This window comes from Thunnus albacares, chromosome 13 (assembly GCF_914725855.1).
Source record: "Thunnus albacares chromosome 13, fThuAlb1.1, whole genome shotgun sequence".
In the NCBI taxonomy this organism is placed as follows: domain Eukaryota; kingdom Metazoa; phylum Chordata; class Actinopteri; order Scombriformes; family Scombridae; genus Thunnus; species Thunnus albacares.
Genome location: NC_058118.1, coordinates 10,236,457 through 10,256,512, shown reverse-complemented (window position 1 = coordinate 10,256,512; position 20,056 = coordinate 10,236,457). Strand labels below are relative to the sequence as shown.

General features: G+C 39.1%; 3 protein-coding genes across 4 annotated transcripts; 2 read left to right on the top strand and 1 right to left on the bottom strand.

The window, feature by feature from the left end:
• The first annotated feature begins 4,622 nt into the window (after positions 1–4,622).
• On the top strand, positions 4,623–13,961 carry rab6a (RAB6A, member RAS oncogene family). 2 transcript variants are annotated; one of them, XM_044370584.1, is made up of 8 exons: positions 4,623–5,000; positions 6,975–7,033; positions 7,143–7,196; positions 7,821–7,926; positions 9,493–9,604; positions 9,946–10,039; positions 11,297–11,363; positions 12,399–13,961. In XM_044370584.1, exons 1-8 carry the CDS (start codon positions 4,931–4,933, stop codon positions 12,461–12,463), a joined length of 627 nt encoding a protein of 208 aa, XP_044226519.1. In that variant the 5' UTR covers positions 4,623–4,930; the 3' UTR covers positions 12,464–13,961. The 2 variants fall into 2 exon arrangements, with proteins under 2 accessions (XP_044226519.1, XP_044226518.1); XM_044370583.1 differs by lacking the exon at positions 9,946–10,039 and adding an exon at positions 10,486–10,579 and having other exon boundaries at positions 4,624–5,000.
• Positions 13,962–14,914: 953 nt separating this feature from the next.
• dnajb13 (DnaJ heat shock protein family (Hsp40) member B13) lies at positions 14,915–17,875 on the top strand. Its single transcript, XM_044370770.1, has 8 exons — positions 14,915–15,095; positions 15,203–15,306; positions 15,732–15,893; positions 15,970–16,118; positions 16,313–16,426; positions 17,103–17,216; positions 17,330–17,406; positions 17,669–17,875. Exons 1-8 carry the CDS (start codon positions 15,028–15,030, stop codon positions 17,826–17,828), a joined length of 948 nt encoding a protein of 315 aa, XP_044226705.1. The 5' UTR covers positions 14,915–15,027; the 3' UTR covers positions 17,829–17,875.
• On the bottom strand, positions 17,763–20,056 carry LOC122995493 (mitochondrial uncoupling protein 2-like). The gene is made up of 7 exons (XM_044370771.1): positions 19,965–20,056; positions 19,488–19,688; positions 19,061–19,277; positions 18,772–18,969; positions 18,574–18,675; positions 18,294–18,474; positions 17,763–18,143 (listed from the first exon to the last, which is right to left on the bottom strand). The coding sequence occupies exons 2-7, from the start codon at positions 19,611–19,613 to the stop codon at positions 18,029–18,031; spliced, it is 939 nt and encodes a 312-aa protein (XP_044226706.1). The 5' UTR covers positions 19,614–19,688; positions 19,965–20,056; the 3' UTR covers positions 17,763–18,028.

Genomic DNA, 20,056 nt, shown 5'->3' with positions numbered 1-20,056 from the left:
ATTAGATTTATATTAAGGTGGTGTGCAGATGGGATGGTCTCCCTCTGTTATAAACACAACAATAGAGGCAGATGTACTGTATGGGGTGTCATTAACGTGCTCACACACACATACAGTAGCACAAACACAAGAAACCCAGAATACACATGTGTATCTTCATCCTCAAGACAATGAAAAAAAGAGGATAAATAACAAGAGAAATGAAAGACCCACACATTTGTTTGCTTATTCAAGAGGTGAGTCATACTGTAGCAACGTTTCCCCATCTAGAAGACTGAAATGATGCAGTGGCATGACATGAGACCAGCTCACCAGGATGAAGTCATGGCTTGAGGTGACAAGTTCAATTCATTTGTGCTGTGCATCCTTTTAGTTATGCTTTGTTGATTTTGGGTGGCATGCTTCTCTAGATGACAGTTGATTTGCTCCAGAATGAGGTGTGTGTCCTTTTAGGTGATTTGGAAATCTTTGATATCAACGTCTTTAAATCCTGCACTGTTGTATTTCTCAAAAGAAAAAACAAATTCACAATCACAGCCCTTACAGAACCACCTCTACAGTGCATTAGTGATCGATCTATCTTGTATACATGCATGCACACATGCAAAATCCCTCTGTGTGTGTGTGTGTGTGTGTGTGTGAAATAGAAAGATGGAGTGGGGGAGACAGAGAGCGAAAGAGGATTTTGTTTGTTCAGCATCTTCAGTGGGGGACTTGGGGTCTTTCCCTTTACCAAGGACATTGTCAGCAGCCATACTAATATGTACCACGTTTCTCCTGAATGACTGAAACTAAGCAGGTGTGGGCTTGGCTAGTACTTGGATGGGAGACCTCTTGGGAAACACTAAGGTGCTGCTGGAAGTGGTGTTGTTGGGCTAGTGGGGGGCAGTCTTTCCTCTGGTCCTAATAAATCCCAGTGCTCCAGTGCAGTGATGGGGACGCTGTGCTGTAAGTGCCATCCTTAGGACTGTAAAAAAAATGTTTTAAAAATGGACGTAGCCACTGTGATGTCACCCACTGGTTTGTGGACTCCTGTTTTGAAGCCTCGAGTTTGGCATTTTGACCGTCACCATCTTGGAGCCAGAAGTGACCATATTTGGACAAGAGGGTGGAGCTGACTCTAAGGCTAGCTGCTAGCTGCTAGTTTGGTTAGCACGGTGCATTTTACAGTCTATGGTTAACTCTGATAATGCTAATTTTCACTAGCAAAAAACAGGCTTAAAACCATTACATAAAATAAAATGTACTTACCAGAAAAATTGAACATCCTACTCCTTAGAGGGTCTTTTAGTATGACCAAACGCTGAACAAGACTTTTTTAGGTGACCAAAATGCCATGGTTGTTATGTTGTCGCTGTGGTAGTGACCTGTCAATCACAACGTAGCTGTGCCCCAAAGCATATCCTGCTTTATCATCTATTTTACTCTAAATGGAACCATAATTTACAAAATGAACATCATGCCGTTTTGAAGAAGACTTCACTAGCGATTGAGACCATAAACTCATTAGGAAATTGTTTACTGAGGTAATAAATCAAGTGAGAAGTAGGGTCATTTTCTCTTAGACTTCCATACAATCGGACTTCCTTTGGGAGCCAGTAGAGTCGCCCCCCCCCCCACTGGCCATTAGAGAGAATGCAGGTTTAAGTCACTTCCGCATTGGCTTCACTTTTCAGACCCGGAACTACCCGCTTGGTCCTGACTCAATGTGGTCACTGAAGATCCCATGGCATTTATCTTAAAGAGTAGGGGGTTCCCCAGTGTCCTGGCAAAATTCCCTGCCTGGCTTTCTCCAGTTGGTCATTTGATCGTCCCCCCAGTATAACTGGCTCAATGATTCCCTCCCTCTCCACCTCAAGCTGATGTGTGGTGAGCGTTCTGGTGCAAAATGGCTGCCGTGCATCACCCAAGTGGGTGCTACACATTGGTGGTGGTTGCGGTGAGTTTTCCCTTGTCACTGTGGAGGTATCAAGATAAAGCGCTAAATAAATGTAATCCATTATTATTATTATTAATATTATTATTATGGAGTAGGAGTGCTGTTGAGGAGAGCAGGGAGGAGAGGTGGGACAGTGTTTGTGTGATGGCTCCAGTTCAGTGAGGCTTGGGTGCAAAACAGAGCAGCTGAAGCGCTGGCATCAGCCGGCCGGCGCCTCCGAGAAGAGGGTTCAGAGCTAGATGGCACATGAATGAGAGAGGGGCGCAGGTGTGTCTTCAGTGACCTAGAACAGCCAGCTCAAGCATGCATAAACACACATACTGTACTCACACACCTCTCATGCGTCACCATACACTTAAATCAGTGATGATGACACAAATGTGATTCATAATAGTTGGATCCTAATGCAGGAAACGCCAGCTGTTTGTTTCTTTTACAGTACATACTTTGCAAATGTAAAATCTGACATGCTTATATATTCTGTAGGGATTCAACATTTTACAGTATTTCTTTTCGCTTTAAGGGTGTGTTCAATCTCATAAAGATGCTTGTGTAAACATACCCTATCTATGCCCCCATATAGGCCTATATATCTTGCAGGGATAATAAATATTTAAGCCCATGTAATGTTTATAAGCGTTGTGTAAGAGTGAAATTATCCACAAGGGCATTCAGTGAAATGTAGAAATCAGAGGTAACTATGAATAAATTTGACTATGATTATATTGAATCATGGTTTGGTCTTCAAATGGATGCAGGTAGAAGAGGCAGACCCAAGCTGCCTCAGCAAGATCTCTACTATTTTAATTCATGAATATATTATTTCTGTCTTGATTTGAAGAACAAATTGGAGACATATGTAATGCAAGTATAAGTATGCAAAGTATTAGGGAAACCATAAAAATGACATTTTACCTCTCATCAATTTATCAGTTTCTCCCATTATAGACTGAGGAAGATTTATCAGATGAAACCAATAAAGGATCAAACCACTTGAATCTATTTGGCCACATTAATATGTGAAGAAATGAGCAAGACATATCTCTGATACATTGTTTAATATTTTCTCTTGACACTTTCAACCTTTGTGAAACAGTAGACCTACACTGAGAGACGATAATAAATGTCTGTAGGCTTTCATTTGAAAATGTTTTGAACATTTTGTTGGTCTGTTGTGATAGAGACAGTATACAAATATATTTGAAACTCTTTTGGTTTTTGGTTATTGCTATTGTAGATTAAAATGTTGATAAGATTGAAGATTTAGATAAATGGTTGATGCTACTGTCAGTTGTTTTTCAGTCCCTATTATATGAAATGTGTTAATACAAAAAATAAAATCTAAATAAATCTTTTTACAGGTTGTTTCTGATCAGCAAAACAGCACAAGTGATTATTTATTGACCATAAACAAAGACAATATATTTAACTCATGAACTCTTTATACAACATTTTGATTGTTTGTTTGTCTTTGGGTAAAGCAAGTGAACCAAGCGACCTTGTATGTTGTCACAGGGCTTCAATCTTCTGGACAGCAGCTGGAGGTCAAAAGCAATCAAATAAGAGCTGCAGTTGGTCCTGTAAACATTGCAATGTGACACCAATTTTAAAAAGTGTGTGATCTAATAGACCTAACAAGTTAGACTTCCACTTTCACATCTATGTACTGCTACCCATAAGTGTGATTTGATTTTGTTCACAAAGATAATTAATGCCAGTTGGCTAGATGTTGAAAGGTTGCAAACAAACAATTGGCAATAATATAGTGAATATAAAACTGTGCATGTGCATATTCGCAGCAATATCTCAAAATAGTTTGCCCTGAACTAGGAGAGGTGCGATTATTTCAACACAAGCAAAGTGGCTTAATTTTGTCCAGGGAGGGAGGGTGCTTCAACTCATGTTTTATGAAAAGAAACCTAACGTTCCTATCCGATATTAAGTGTTATATAGAAGTGTTATATAACTATTACTTTAACATTACTAGTATTATAATACACAGGTATTATATAAGAATACACGGACTAACTGTGCCTTGTGTGATCCCTTTCCCCCTCTTGTTTTAATAATTTTGAGGTGAATTTAATAAAGAAAGAAAGAAAGAAAGAAAGAAAGATAGATAGATAGATAGATAGACAGATAGATAGATAGATAGATAGATTATGTGATTGCAATAAACACATATTCATATCTATTGATATAACACAGTACAAATGTAAAAACACATGTCATTTATATAGGAATTAATTTCCCTTCACAGTTAACAGGAAAAATAAAGCGAACCATTTGTGGCTGTGTACTTTATGTTGTTATGTTGTTAATTCAATAAGAAATGTGATGCTCACAAATGTTATATTGTCATTTCAATATCAGTACAGGCCAGTGTCAGATGATACTATGGGGGACTACATACTCAGAATAACTCATTATTGAAATGATCATAAAGGTTGTATAGCAGGCAACGTTGGCAGCAAGGTGAGTCCGCCCTCTTTTGTCCATATAAAGATACACCGATGCTTCATAGGTTGTTTCTTGTAGTTTTCACTTTATTTAGCTTTCTGTTGTACAATATAAATCCGACTAATGAATGAATATGATATATCTTTAAGCTTTGCTCTGCCATGATGCGTTTTTTATCACACATGATGTGTTTGTCGCCACCAGTAGAAGGCAGCACGAGGATCTGCCTGAGATGTAAACAGGGTTTCTGTCCGAAGAAGAAGAAGAAGAAGAAGAAGAAGTAGCTGTGGACATGTCAGAAAACTGACAGTAATGCTAACTGCTAACTTGGTCGCAGTAGTTCGTGAGTTATCAAAAAAGTGTCTGGGAGCTTAAAGGAGTGATTGTACAACACGAACCCTCGCCAGGCTCGTGTGGAGGGTTTGTAAAGCGGTAAAACCTCACGGATCCCCGGACCTTTGATAACTGACATCAGCTGGTTAGCTAGCGTTAGCTCCCGAAAAGTAACGTCGGAGCTTGTTTCATACAGTCATGTCTGCGGCCGGAGACTTCGGAAACCCTTTAAGAAAATTTAAATTGGTCTTTCTCGGGGAGCAGAGTGGTAAGTCTAACGCTACAAACAAATATTGTGCGTAATTATGATCTACAGGACATGCTGCTGATTAACCAATATAACGTTAGTCGTAGCTTGCTAACATTAGCGGCGTAACGTTAAACTTGGCAGACTGAAAGCATTACGACACAAACAAAAACTTGTTACTACCTGCTTGTCCACGCTGGCTTCATGAAAAGACAATTAACTTTCTTACTGATAAGTCTTGTTTGTGCAAACTGACCTGTGCGCTTGTTAACAAACTTCAATGGCGAGACAACACAACTTAAACAGAGGCTGTGTAGCTAACTTAGAAGAACATCACAAATGTTAAAGAAGTGATGACCATCGTGGATACTAACTACTTTTTATATAATAATAACAGTTGTATTTTGTCTTTACATTACTTCCAAAGCAGATGCTACAGTTACAAGCTGACAACAGGTGACATGCTGTGTTAAGAAGATAGCAGTCAATCTCGGTTTAAGCTCACAATTTATCTTGCAGTGATTTGTCAGATCAGTTCGTCTGTCCTGGGGGCTCCTCAGCAGAAAAATGAAGCATCCCAATTATCAAACCTGCCCGGTAGCATTCCTGCTCTCTCCCTGCTCATTTTCCCTCTTTTCTAGTAAAACTGAACACAGGGTGTACTTGTACTGGAAGAGAGAGAGGGAAGGGGAGGGGGCAAGTGTAGATCTATACTTAACAATCATGTAATTGTTATAAAAGGCAAAGGTGAGATGTTGGTAATTAAGTAGTGAAGTAGTACTTCCACAGCTGTGTGTCTTAGTGTGCCAACGCAAAGCACACAGTGAAAGCTGAATTTGGAGTTTTATGTTGTTTTTCTCCTCCTACTTCCATGATACCACTTCTGTCTTTATCCCAAATTCAAAATCTGGATACCTTACTGCATGTAGCTCATTGTGATCTTTTTCTGTGTGTGTTGAAATGAAGCCAGGCATTGCTGCAGTGCTGAATTGTTAGTGTGACTCAATTAATGAAACTTATAGCAGAAACAGTGAATTTTATGACATTAACAAAGAAACCGTGTATCAATTATATCTGATAATGTCTTATATGCTTAATAAAGTCAATATCCGCACCAATACTGATCTTAGAGGGTTGGTTAATGCCTAGCCTAGAAACCGGATAAGAAAGTGTCGAAAAGGTTTGCCAGTAATTATTTTTCAACAGGTATTGTGTAATGTTACTCTCCACTCCCGGCAAGATAAGACAAGCAGGCCTTGAGTTAGTCAGACAGTCTGTGATCAGCTGTGGTTCCTTGTAAACAGCCATGTTGGCTTTGGTGACATCATCACTTGATGCACAATGTAACTGATAATGTAACTCGAGCTCAGCAAAACAGTCCTCAGTGAACTCTGTCTGGGTGCTAAAAGCACCCGTAGGAGTGTCTCTCTATTTACTGATGTGCTAAAAGGGATGTTTTGCCAATAAATATCAACAATGTTGAAATGACGTTATGGATTTTCACCAAAAATCTTCAAAGTTGGTCAGTTCAGGGCTGGACACACGGCTAAAACTTTTATTTCCACCGCTAGGAAATAAATGGGGAGCCTGATTCACAATCCCAATCCTATTTGTCTCTCAACATTCCTCAACACTCCAACTGTTCGTCAGATGCTTTTATGATTGTGCACCACACCCTGTAATGGATAAAAACTTTCACAAGGGAGGGGGAGTTGCATGCTGTCAGCTTCAGTCCATTATGAGACTTCTTCATCTGCGGCTCATAGACTGCACACAACTTTGACGTTAATGTTGTTTCTTATTTATAACTCTGTATCTTGCAGAAGATAATGTTATTTATGAATGATGAATCAATAATTGAAATGACTGTGAGTTGCAGCCATACTCATTATAGCCACAAGTTTTTTTGTTTTTTTTCTTCAAGAAGAGCTGATTAACCTACAAAACTGAAGTGTTTAATGTTCTGTTTTTTTGTTTGTTTGTTTGTTTTTTTAGTGGGAAAGACGTCGCTGATCACCAGGTTCATGTATGACAGCTTCGACAACACTTACCAAGTGAGACGAACACCTCCACCTGATCTGATCATCATCGATAATGTCCAAATTAAATGTTGATGGATTGAAGAACGTTATGCCTAATTAACAACTTGTTATCAATTTTCAGGCCACAATAGGAATCGATTTTCTGTCGAAAACCATGTACCTTGAAGACAGAACAGTAAGTTTTATGTGTTGAATCTGTCCTTTTGATTGTTGGTTGTTTTTGTCCAGATTCTCGTAGTGACTGTAAGGTTTTGGTGCAGGTATTTAAGGGCACACAGTTACTGATTTCTGACATAACTTTGCAGTGTTGTTTGTTTGTGTTAAGAATTCAGTGTCAGGTGTGAGCTGGGTGCTTTACCTTCCTGGACCGTCTTCCTTTTCTCTGTTTGTTTCTTCCCTCAACAAAAGTTTTCTTCTTCTCTTTCCTACCCCTCCATCTATTCTCTTCACCCCTGTTTTGAAATTAAACACCTTACTTGATCAAGAGAGGAGGGTTGATGTCAAGTGAAGGGTGATTATTTATTTTTTTCTCCCCAGGCGCAGACAGCTTGCTCTCTCTCTGGTGGTCATTCACTACCTGCATGCACTACGCTCTCTCTGTCTTGTCTCTCTCTCGTTTCCCCATTCGTCTGACTTGATTTAGTTTTCTTTCAATTTGCTTTTTTTGTCACCATAACTTACCTCATTTCTGACCTGGGTTTTTCTTGTTTTATTTCCATCCCTTCTGTTTTTTTTTGTTTTTTTTTTTCTTTTTGTGTTTTATTTCTCCTCCCATCCCCTTCTCCATCTTGCCTCACAGATCAGGTTGCAGCTGTGGGACACGGCAGGGCAGGAGCGATTTCGTAGCCTCATACCAAGTTACATCAGAGACTCTGCTGCTGCTGTCGTAGTTTACGACATCACAAGTAGGTGGATTATTTGTGCACTCAGATGTCCTATAAACATGCCACATCTACCTCGTTCTCTGTTATGTGTAGTGTATTTTATTTTGTGTCAAATCCACTTACATGCTAGGAGCTTTTTCTTTCTTTTTTACTTTCATAATTATTTGTAATTTAATGATTATTGTAATTCCTAATCAGAATTGCTTAATGTTATCTTACAAGTCTTTTAATTGTATACTAGTTTGTAATTTGAAGGTATTTAACAAAAGAAAAAAACAGAAAAAGTGTTAATTTGGTTTAGTTGTAAGTGCTGATTCATTATATTTGGGTTCATACGTAGTTGTTAATTTCCTAAAATTTTAAATAATTTAGACTCTTTACAATCCTTTAACTGACAGATAATACTTATTTTCAGGGTGTAGTTTCATGAGTCAAACTACATATTTAGTATATTGGGTTGTTTCTCAAAAACTCAACAACGAGCACATTTCGTGTATACTACACAACAGCTACTTTTAGGAAAGACTGTACTTCCTCAGACGACTGAGGAAGTATCGTGTCAAAAAACACCTGTTGGTCCACTTTTATTAAGCCATCGTAGAAATCATCCTCACATCATCTCTCACTGTTTGGTGTGACAGCTCAGCCAGTCACACAAAGAGGAAACCGGAGCATGTTGTCATGAAAGCCTCCAATGTAATTTGTTGTGTTTTTCCTCCAGTGAACTCACTGTATATAAAGCACACCTTCAACCAGGCAGCTAAAATAACCAGCGACCCCTCCCACCCAGCTTCTCCCCTCTGGACGGCACTACAAGTCCATAGTCACAACACTTAACACCCCTTGCTAGCCTCCCGTGCCATAAGATCTCATATACTGACCTGAATGCTCTGAATGCTCTGGACTGAACTCAGGCTGGATTTCGTGTACTGGTACATCAATCATTGTACTGTCTGTCTATTGGACTACTTGACATGCTGGGGAACTGAACTGTTCATATATATTCACTGTACATGCGTACATTCATGTGTTTCCTTTCTGTGTGTGTTGTAATGGTTTATGCTGCCTGTTTGCTTGTTTTGCTCTTGCATTTGCAAGGGAACTGAGCTATCATTTTGTACCAAACAACATCTATTATTGAAAAAAATGCTAATATATTGTAACTACGCACTGAAAAGTTGTGTTTCTTTCTAAGAATTGTTCATCTAATTTATTAAGAGGTTTTGCAAATTAACAACCACATATGATCCCAAAGTGTGGGTACTTAGCAACTAAACCAACTTTTTTTTTTTCTGTTTTTTCTTATAATTTGTACCAAATTGCACCACCTTTTCTGTAAAATGTCCTAAAAATTAACAATTTAATACCTGCAACTTACTACTGAAAATTTCCAGGAAATTAGTATAAAATTAAGCAATCTGTAAAACAGAGCGTTACCCAGACTTGGGCCGAGATGTGGACGACTTGTACGCCCACTTCCTTATTGTCTCGTCCTGTCACAAACTCGCCTGTTTTTACAGATGAGCCTTTTCATCTCCTGAACACTGATGCTCTGTTTCCTGTTTTCCCCCTTCGTCTCTCTCACAGATGTCAACTCCTTCCAGCAAACCACAAAATGGATTGATGATGTGAGAACGGAGAGAGGAAGTGATGTCATTATCATGTTGGTGGGAAACAAGACAGACCTTGCAGACAAAAGGTAATCTGTTCTTCCCTCCTCCTGCTTCTGTGCAAGTCAGCTCTCTCTATTGAGAGCATGCTAATGAAGTCATTGATCGCTGCTGCTGGCCTGTCAATACCGAGTGCCTCAGTCCTTCCTGAGGCAGCAATAGGTCAGAGCAAGTTATCTCTGCCCTTTCTGGATGTCAAAGCTGTGATTTCTTTACCTGCTAGATGCCCTCTCACATTATTTGAATATATCAATTATATATTCCTTAATAGATCAAGCTGATAAGTAAATGAATGTGTAATATTTCTTCTGAAAGTAAAGTATGCACTGTCTTTCTCCCCGCATCTTTTTAACTCCTTTATCTACCACAGGCAAGTATCTATTGAAGAGGGTGAGCGGAAAGCCAAAGAACTAAATGTAATGTTTATTGAGACTAGTGCGAAAGCAGGCTACAACGTAAAGCAGGTAAGAGTGTGTGTGAGTCGTGCTCTGTAGTCCTGCTGCAGACGCTGCCGCCTGGGCTCCACGTCCAAAGGTCATCCACCAAATTCAGAGGTCAGATGCCAATAAAAGATATTTAAGATTAGTCCAAGATTCACTTCTAAAAGAGGCATTTAAAATGTCCCAGCACCTTAGATTCATTGTTCTTGTTCCGTCCAATCACAAAACCTCTCCCTGTTGTGGAAATCAGCTGACGCTCTGAACGGCCTGAAGGTCAACTGGTCAACTTTTGGTCTTGAGCAAAGGTGGCAGCAACAGCAGGAAGGGGCACGGCTTGTTCTTCCACTTCGACATAATTACAGTCTGTATTTTTTTCCCCCCCTTTGTCTTCTTGTAAATGTCTGTGGTGGTATGTGCGTGTTCCCCTGGATGTTTGTGTGTTGTGCGCGCTGACTCGTGGCTCATCGCAGACAGATAACCACAGAGGAGGGAGAACAGAGAGCGAAAGACATGAATGTTCTGTTTATTGAGACAAGTGCAAAGACAGGCTACAATGTCAAACAGGTAGAGCGTGTGCACCTTTTGTGTGTGTGTTCATAATGCTCATGCTCTCTTCTGATTGGCTTCTATTTCACACACGCATGCGTGCATAAAGATGTGCTTTGAACAATGGCTTCCTCTGGTCATAAATGAGGTGTGTTGATTTGTTTTTCAAGCTCTCTCCCACCTGCTATAAGTAATGATTTGTACTGGCCAACATTTGTTCTTAAAGCTCTAGAGGTGGGTCGGAGTTTGCAAACAAATACTTCTACACTCTACTGATTAGCACAGTAACTGATTTTGTTGCTGTTAAATCTGCATGTAATCAAGTCTAGTTTCTACGTGATGCTTGTAACTTGCTTGTTTAATGGCGGGTGAGACATGTTGAGCATCATCGTACACACAACACTGTTTCTTTTAAATTCATGTGAATTCATCAGTCACTTTAATTCTCCAAGCTCCATCAATGGAAGGTCTCAGTAAGGCACAATTACATCCTCTTTTCAAGCCAAATTACCTTGCATTAGCTCAAACACATGCTGCTAAATCCGAATCAAATTAGGAAAAGCTCTGTTGGGCCTCTTCCTCTGTGCGAGCTTCAAGTGGACCTTATGCCAGATCATGTAATGGGTCTATGCAAGGCACGCTGGCTTGACGTAATCTTGTTTTTTGTTTTTTTGTCATGCTTTGTGAGTATATTTCCTTGTCTGACAGAACACATCTGGTTTTCTTTCCCTCCAGCTTTTCCGTCGTGTGGCAGCCGCCCTCCCTGGCATGGACACTACGCAGGACAAGAGTAGAGAGGACAGTATCCTTTTTGTGTACATGTCAGTGTGTGACATGACAGGAAAGAGTCCGGAGGTCTCCTCGCTCTCTTCTGTTGTGTCATACGGATAGTCACCTGCCAGGAGGAAAGTCTAGTGTAGCACTGTGACAGCTCGCTATTGTTGTTTAACCCACGTGTCCTTTCAGATTTATGTTACCAGTTAAGCAAACCTAAAGAGGCCTTTTTCACAAGAAAAAATGTTCACATATAACAATAAGAAAGGTGCAAATATTAAAGTTAATGATGGCTGAATTCCATTTAGCTGCTTCAGTTTCAGGGTCCTGGTATTGTGCATGCTGACTCACTGTCACAGCTTTTAGAATACTTTGTTTAGGAAAAGTTCCTGTTTGGTTCTTCTTTGGTTTTTTTGCTAAATTGGAAAAAAGGTTTTTATATAAAAACATGTTGGCATTTCCATAACTTAAGTGTCAAAAAAGTATTTTTGTGTATTATTGGTACAAAAACTATGGTATCTGGTACTAATATCAAAAATTTTCAAACAATACTCAAACTAACGATGGTGTTCACAGCAATCAATCAATAGTCAAGCTAGCAGTCACTGATATTAAAACAAATCTACATTATTATCACAGTTCTGATAAAAGTCTGTTAAATAGTGTGGCCTAAAAGTTGTAAATCACTGTGTATATCCACAAGAAAAAGCAAGATTTTCTGTGGTAAGTTAAAAATTTAAGGTTTACTATTTTTACAGCTTGTACAAATAACTCCGTGTGGCTTTAAATATCACATGAAAGATGAGCTCACAAGGGCTGTTTACAAGTATATTAAAAAGGAGCATTAAATTCACATTGACATTATCATTTAATGCTGAACTATGTCACATCTCAAAGCAGACAACAAATGTGAGCAAATTTTTCTACGGGTTTTATGTCTAATAACTTGTATTTACAGAAGAGTTGTCTAGTTTTGTTGATTTTCATGGTTCTAACAACCTCTTGTGTATTTCAGTTATATTTTTCCTGTTCTGTGATGTTCCTTAACTCCTCCACCCTTCAGTGATTGACATTAAACTGGAGAAGCCACCAGAGCAACCTGTCAGTGAAGGAGGCTGTGCCTGCTAATGCTGGCCTGTGTCACTAAATAATTTCTCTTACTGGCTTTTTCTCAACCCCAGTCGTTTTTCTGTATCCGTACCCTCACTACACCCGCCTCTTTCAGCAGCCTGAAAGAGAACACTACATCCGTTATCTTCGCCATTGTGGAAACCTGCTCTCTCATCGGGTTGCTCTGAAAGTCATAAATCATTTAAATTGAATATTTGTACTGTAAAACACGTACATTGAAACAGTATTCAGAGCTGGAAGCTCAGTTCATCTTTACTGAGCTCCTCCTCCATAGTTTGCATCTAAAGATGACTTTTTGAACCAAACTGAAAGAAAGAAATGTGTGTGTAAGACATCAAGTCAAAGTATGTGTTAAAGAGTGAGAATATTCTTTATAAAGTTATATATTGCTTTAAGCCTAACAAGCGCAATGTGGATGTTTTTGTGCATTTGTCAGTTAACAAAATGTGTGCAGTTGAAATTGATTGGCAAGGATTCATTAATGAATTATGTTAACAAACTTTTATTTTTATTTTTTTTTTAACGGTCTGGAATGATATGTGGGGAAAGGCTGCAAAGTTGTGTTGAAGTAAACTAATAAATTTGGGAGATGTCAGTGTTGACACTCGTACTGTAAACCCACAATTGAGCAGAAGTTGGAAGTGGCAGCCATGTCAGATCCATACCAGCAAACTACACCGTTCTCCCAACATATACCAGCATGATGTCCGCCACATGGTCTCAGAACCAGCACAAACACATGACACGTACTACAAGGGCAACACTACACCACCCACATACCGTCCTTCCTCTCTTCCCACACTTGTCCCTTGAGATGGGTTATTTTTACTTTGGCTTCCGTTTTCTATTACCTTTTTATTTGGATAGATTTTTTTTTCTTTTCTTTTTCTCAAGAGTACAACATAGATTAAAACTATTTCTTTAATGATAGTGTTTGAGGAGGATTTTCTCATATATTAAGATTCAGAATCATAAAAACCAACCATAAACATTAGAGATGGAGATACAGTATATGCCTTTTGGAGTTATATTGTAGAGGGCTTCCTTGGCTTTGGGTCTATCTAGTTAAGTTTGGTATGACGTTTTATGAACACACGTTTTCTTTTGCTTGTTTTTATTTTTTGGCATTGATCATTTGTTAGTGATTATTCTACATGTGTATTTAATCCACAATGACTTGTAATATTTATTTCTATTGGATTCATATTTCTTTTTTTATGGCTGTTAATATCTTAACTTTTTGGTATGATTCCTGAATCGCTAAATAAAATATGCATCCATCTAGACCATCTTTAACAGAATCGGTGGGGAGCGTGTGCTGTTCCCTCTGCCACCTCTAAATGATAATTTGATCATACTGATTATACCGTGCAATTTTTTTTGTTTTGTGTGAAATTATGAAAGAGAGTCTGATTTGTATGGCATAGTAGTCCTTAACGTTTCTGTCTGGAATGGTTTTAAATGAGAAAATAAAATAGAATACACTTGTCACTGCTGCAGGAGTTCATCTGTGTCTTATTTATAGCTTTAACAGTAGTTTATCAATGTTAATTGTACATCAAAGATTTGCAAAAGTATTGCATAGTTGTTGATCTGTTTCTGTCAAGTCTTCTGTTAAGTCAGTCAGTGGAAACCATGTGTGAAGCACAGGATCAGATCTACACCACCAGTGACTGTACCATGAAGAGGAAGGCCATTCCAGCCATTAGCCATGCCTGATGGTCTGCTATGGTCTGTTGTGGCACAAGTCTTCATGGGAACTTATTTTATTAAGGGAGACATTACTGCAATCATAGCAACCTGTAGGCTAACGATTAGCAAGGCCAGATTGCAAGGTGGACAACTGCCCAGACTTTAAGGGCCTAAAAGTCCCAGGTTCACTGTGTCAGTAGTTGCATATAATTGATTAATTGTTAAATGTCTTTTAGAGGAGAACTGTTTCAAAACAGTAGTTCTTAGGCTGTTCTTATTGTAATTTATATTCTGCTTACATGGTGCATATTCCGAAATAAAAGGCTTTAAGAAAGGCTTTAAAACCTAAAGCCTGCAATAACAGTATTTTTCCCTGGGGCCCATCAGACAGGTTCATTGTAACTTACAATAGCCAGTAATATGACACCAATGAATTAGCTTTCTGTATTTTTGTCAAACATGAACGAAACAGCTAAGTATTTTCAGCTAAGTATTGTCAGGTTTTCTCTTTACCATTGAACGGTATGCGGTTTTTTCCTAGGATGGCGAAGTCATGACCCGACCCTACCCTGTCTTTGATTGGTTTACCCTGATATTCTTACCCTAATCCTAACCAATCATACTCCTCATGCCTAAACCTAACCAACCCAACCAACGAAGGTAACGAGTCCTAGCCAATCAGAGCAGAGTAGGGCGAGTCATGACTTTGCCATCCTAGGGGGAAAAAAGGCGAACGGCACTGTTGCAAATCCCGCGAGAGTCTCCTAAACAGCCGTTTCCCTGGAAACCAAGTTAAACAACTGCTGCTGGAGCGGACTGAAACACTGAACTGTCTTTTGATTTTTAAATCTGACGCATTTCATCCTAAAATGGGCAGCGATTACTACGAGACGCTAGAAGTAAACAAAAATGCAACAGACGCAGATATCAAAAAGGCGTAAGTCTTGTTAAGTCATTTGATAGAAACATGCAGCCACGCAGAGGCAGTTTTACCAGACGTTTTGTGTTTATAATTATCACAGTTTTCCTCTTCTATCGTCCTAGATATCGACGTCTTGCACTGAAGTTTCACCCGAGCAGCAACAGAGAAGCTGGAGCCACCGAGAAATTCAGTCAGCTGGGTGAAGCCTACGATGTCCTGAGCGACCGTGAGTTGAATAGGACAGTAGAAGTTTGTTTGAATGCTGGATCACATTATTGGTGCAACCCATAACATATGTAAATGAAATGTATCATTCCATAAGTATATCCACCTAAAATACCATTATTTTACCAATAGCAGTCTTTTTTTTTTGTACATTTTTTTACCAGAAATGTGCAAAGTAATGTTTGCCCCAATGTTTGTATCCTTTGTGTGTTTTGTCCTGATATGATTTGTGCTATATGCCAATGCAAAAATATAAATATCTATTACATATCAACTGAATCATCAATAAGGATTTCTGAATCTCAAAACAAATAGTTTCTTGCATCTTATTTCCTAAGGACAATAATCACAGCAACTTTTACCCAATCATATTTACAGTATGTCTGAGTGTGTATCTATAACATTTATCTATTTTCTTTGTGACAGCTCGCAAAAAGGCAACCTATGACAAGTTTGGTGTGGAGGGTCTAAAAGGTGGTATCCCACCTGAGTTTGGCAGCGGCGGGGCCTGGTCATCTAAATATGTCTACCACGGTAATCCAGACAAAACATTCAGGCAGTTTTTCGGAGGCGACAACCCATTTGCAGGTAAGAGAAACAAAGACTAATATACTTCTTTCAGATTTCATATGATTTACACTGATATTAATTTGTTTTTTTACAGACTTCTATACAAATGATGCACCAGTCCAGTTCGGTGGCCTGCAACCAGGAGTGGTGAAGGTCCAGGATTCCCCAATAGAGAGAGATCTTCATTTGTCCCTGGATGATCTCTTCCATGGATGCACAAAAAAAATTAAGATCTCTCGTAGGGTAAGAGCTACTGTGTTAAGTAAGTATCTTTTCTCATCCCACAGCCTTTGAGTGGTCAAATCATTCATACTTCAAATTACTTTACATTAAAAAAAACAGTTAGATTTGACTAATCAACAATCAATCACAACAAGGCCTAAAGAAACACACTGAAAAAAATATGTGTATTTATTTTTGCCTTATTTGTTTAATAGGTTATGAATGAGGATGGATTCACATCCAGTATAAGAGACAAGATATTGTCTATAGATGTAAAACCTGGATGGAAAGAAGGCACAAGAATCATTTTCTCCAAAGAGGGAGATCAGGTGAGAGAGTTATACAACCATTGTCCATTGTCAAGAATTATGAATCATAAGGGAATAATTAATTTTCTTTATGCTAAAAGTTCATCTTTTTTCAGCAAGTCAGCGTTTAAATGCATTATTTTGTATTAGATTTTTCATTTTCACTCCTTGTGTCATATTCTGATAATATATTATGAATGTGAAGTGTTTGAGATTTTACAAACATAACTGCAGACATGCTTATGCTCCTGACTACAGATAGCCTGGATAATTTTTAATCAAATACAATTAATAGAAAATAGGAATAGCTAAGTAAATATTTGGAAATTTTCCAATTTAATTTAATTATTCAGTTTTTGAGCATCATACTGGATCTGCTTCATTGCCACCACTAGATGGCCTCAGCAGATCTCTCTCAAAGTAGATCTCTTTCAAGCTGCTCACAACTCTACTATATATGAAAAATGAACACTCAGTTACTGTTCTTGGTCTAGAAATGCATATAACTAAAGCTGATGTACAGTCTGCGTATATTTTCTATAATGAAAAACCTACAGGGCACATACATTTTATTTATCTAACTTGAGTCTTTAAAATGATCAACCTTTTACCAAAATACCAATATTTTACCAATAAGCCATTTTTAGGGAAAGAGCCTGACCACCTGGTAATCATATTGCTACATTTCACCTTTTAGGGACCAAACAGTATCCCTGCAGATATTGTGTTCATAGTGCGACAGAAGAGTCATCATCTGTTCGTAAGACAACACAATGACCTGATCTACAAGACCCAGATCTCTCTGGAAATGGTGAGTCATGTTGAGAGCCAGAATAATGGGTTTAATTATTAGTCACACATAGAAACCGATTGGGTTCAAGTACAATAAAGACTCAAGCAGCGTGTTGATGCCCTTTCCCACAGGCCTTGATTGGGTTCTCTGTGGATGTGGAGACACTAGATGGCAGGCTACTCAATATTCCCATCAATGACATTGTGCAGTAAGTGTTTCCTTATACTGGGGACAAAATAACATTTATGTAAAATACTGTTTATTTGACATTAATCACAGATATTCTGATTTAAACATTCATATCAGAACAGAGAAAGATGATCATGAGGAATTCAAGCACTTTACATAAACTGTACACTTACACAAGAGTATTTCTAGAGGGAAAATAAGGATAATATGTTTTGGGTTTGTGCATCATCTTCATCAATTAACCTTTTCCTGTCTCTGATTTGTTTCTTATAACCCATCAGCCCTGCATACAAAAAAGTGGTGACTGGAGAGGGAATGCCGCTGTCCCAGGATCCTTCACAGAGAGGAAACCTCATCATCACTTTTGACATCCAGTTTCCTGAGAAGCTCTCCGCTGAGAGGAAGTATCTGATCAAACAAGCTCTAGCGTTTAAAGATTGATCACATTTTTAATAAATGTGTTGCCGTCATAGGACTATGAAGACAAATGTGGTTACATTTCTGTCATTATCGGTGTAAACACAATTTATATAACTTTGACACTATTTGTTGAAATATACACTATGAGGCAACCAGAAGTAAAGACACTTGTAAACAAGACAACTGTGGTACAACATCAGCCCTCTGTCAGATGATAATGATTACAGGATAGTTGTGCGGTTGTGATTCGCCACCATCATGGCCCGTTTCAGCTGCTCGTATGTCACAAACATCACCACATTCCAGGAGCCCAGACGTAAGAACGACGGCATGAACCTGAAGAGCACAAACACAGAAAAACAGCACGATTTTTTGCAATCCATTCAAAATAACAGCGGTCATTTTGTTTACACACATTAGCTCTCCTTCCCCTCCTCTATAAATATTTCATTTATAACCTCATTAAATGTCTCAGTTAATGCTTACCCCTTATAAAAGGCAAATGGTCCCTCTTTGGTCATCATGGCAACAGCACAGTTGAGGACGCTGCTGTACTGGCCGAGGGCCGAGTTCATGTATCTTGTCTTGACCACGTCGACTGGAGAGGCAATCACTGTTGTGCATAACCCTGCACCGAAGGCTGATACAAAGTGGCAGGGCAGATTGTCTGTGGAGTAAAGGCGTTTGAGTTACTGCTCCAAAGTGAGAGACAGTGTAGCTATATATCAAGCCTCTGGATCTTGTTGTACTGAAGCCGTTGTTTTACCTGTCAGGGGAGTGGACTTAAGAAGTGTATCCTTGATGAAGTCATATGTCACCAGTTCAGTGCAGTTAACAATTGCATTACGTGCAATGTTTGGACCTGTACCTGCATGACAGTGATATAAGTACATAAACATATTTACTATAAGAAATTAAAAGGATATGCTTCAAGAGATGCATATTCTTGTTAAACTCAAACTACCTCTCCACAGGCCATGAATGCCCTCTTCCTTAGCAATGGTCTTGTAAGCCTCAATGGTGCTACAATAGCGTCTGGCGCACCCAGGAGACCTCGCCTGGGCCTGGAAGCGGACTTTCACCACATCTGTAGGCTGAGCAAAAGCAACCGCCATGGCACCAGTGGTACATCCAGCAAGCAGCCGACTGCCGATACCTACATCTGAACAAAAGAGGAGAAAGATGTCAGACCTCATAGGTGCAGCTAGATAAACAACTAGATAAACAATTAGGATACATTCATAGAGACTCACGATCAGAGCCTTTGGTGTAGAACTGTTTTACAGAGTCGTAGAGACCGATGCGGACAGAGGCAAAGCTCATCTGCCTCTGGAGTCCTGCCACCAGTCCACTGTAAAGGCTCCTGGGCCCTTCTGTACGCACCATGGTGGTGATGGTGCCAAACACTCCACGATATTTCACTGTAGACCCTCTGTCTGCAGCTGCAGAGCCCACAGCCTCCCCTTGGATCTGTGTGGGTTAAAATAATGTAATGGAGATCAGTTAAGGATAAGAAAGTGATACATAACATGTTTTAAAGATACACGTTTGTTTAATGAATATGAAATGTATGTTATGAATATTTCACATGCAGTATATTTGAATATGTGCACATACAGTATCAGAAGTTGTTGATGGGAAATCATTTTTAATATCTGAATCTGCAAAGAGCTTGGATACCTGCAGCCGCACTTTGGCTGTGTCCAGAGGAAAAGTGAGCAGGTCAGCAAAGCATGCTGCAGTTCCTGCTCCTACAAACTTCACAGCTGCTGATGGAGGCACATCTGCAGGTCCAAATCCAACCATTTTCCAGAATTATTTTAAGTAATATAAAAACTGAAGAGTGTAGCCTATTAACAGGACAAGAAGCTCCTCAAAAATCTGAAAAAGATAGACCCCAAAACACATTCCATAAAATTTATGTAATGTGAAATGGCATCTCTGCAAAGTCAGCACACAAGAATCATAACCTGCAAGGCAGGAGAACATAGTTTATTCTATGGATCTGCTTTTTTTTTTACTTGATCCTAACTAGTGATGTTAGAGATGCTAAATGAAAGGCAGCTGTTCAGTACATTCTGTGCAGACAGGGAAGGGCTGCCAGACCTCACAGTCACATGAATGAAAAAAATCTGAACATTGATTATTCATTCTCACCTTTATTGGAGGAGTTTAGGACCAAAAACATTCAAGATCAGGATTCTCTAAAGGCGTCCCTCTGGCTGAATATTGTCCCGGCTGTAAATTGG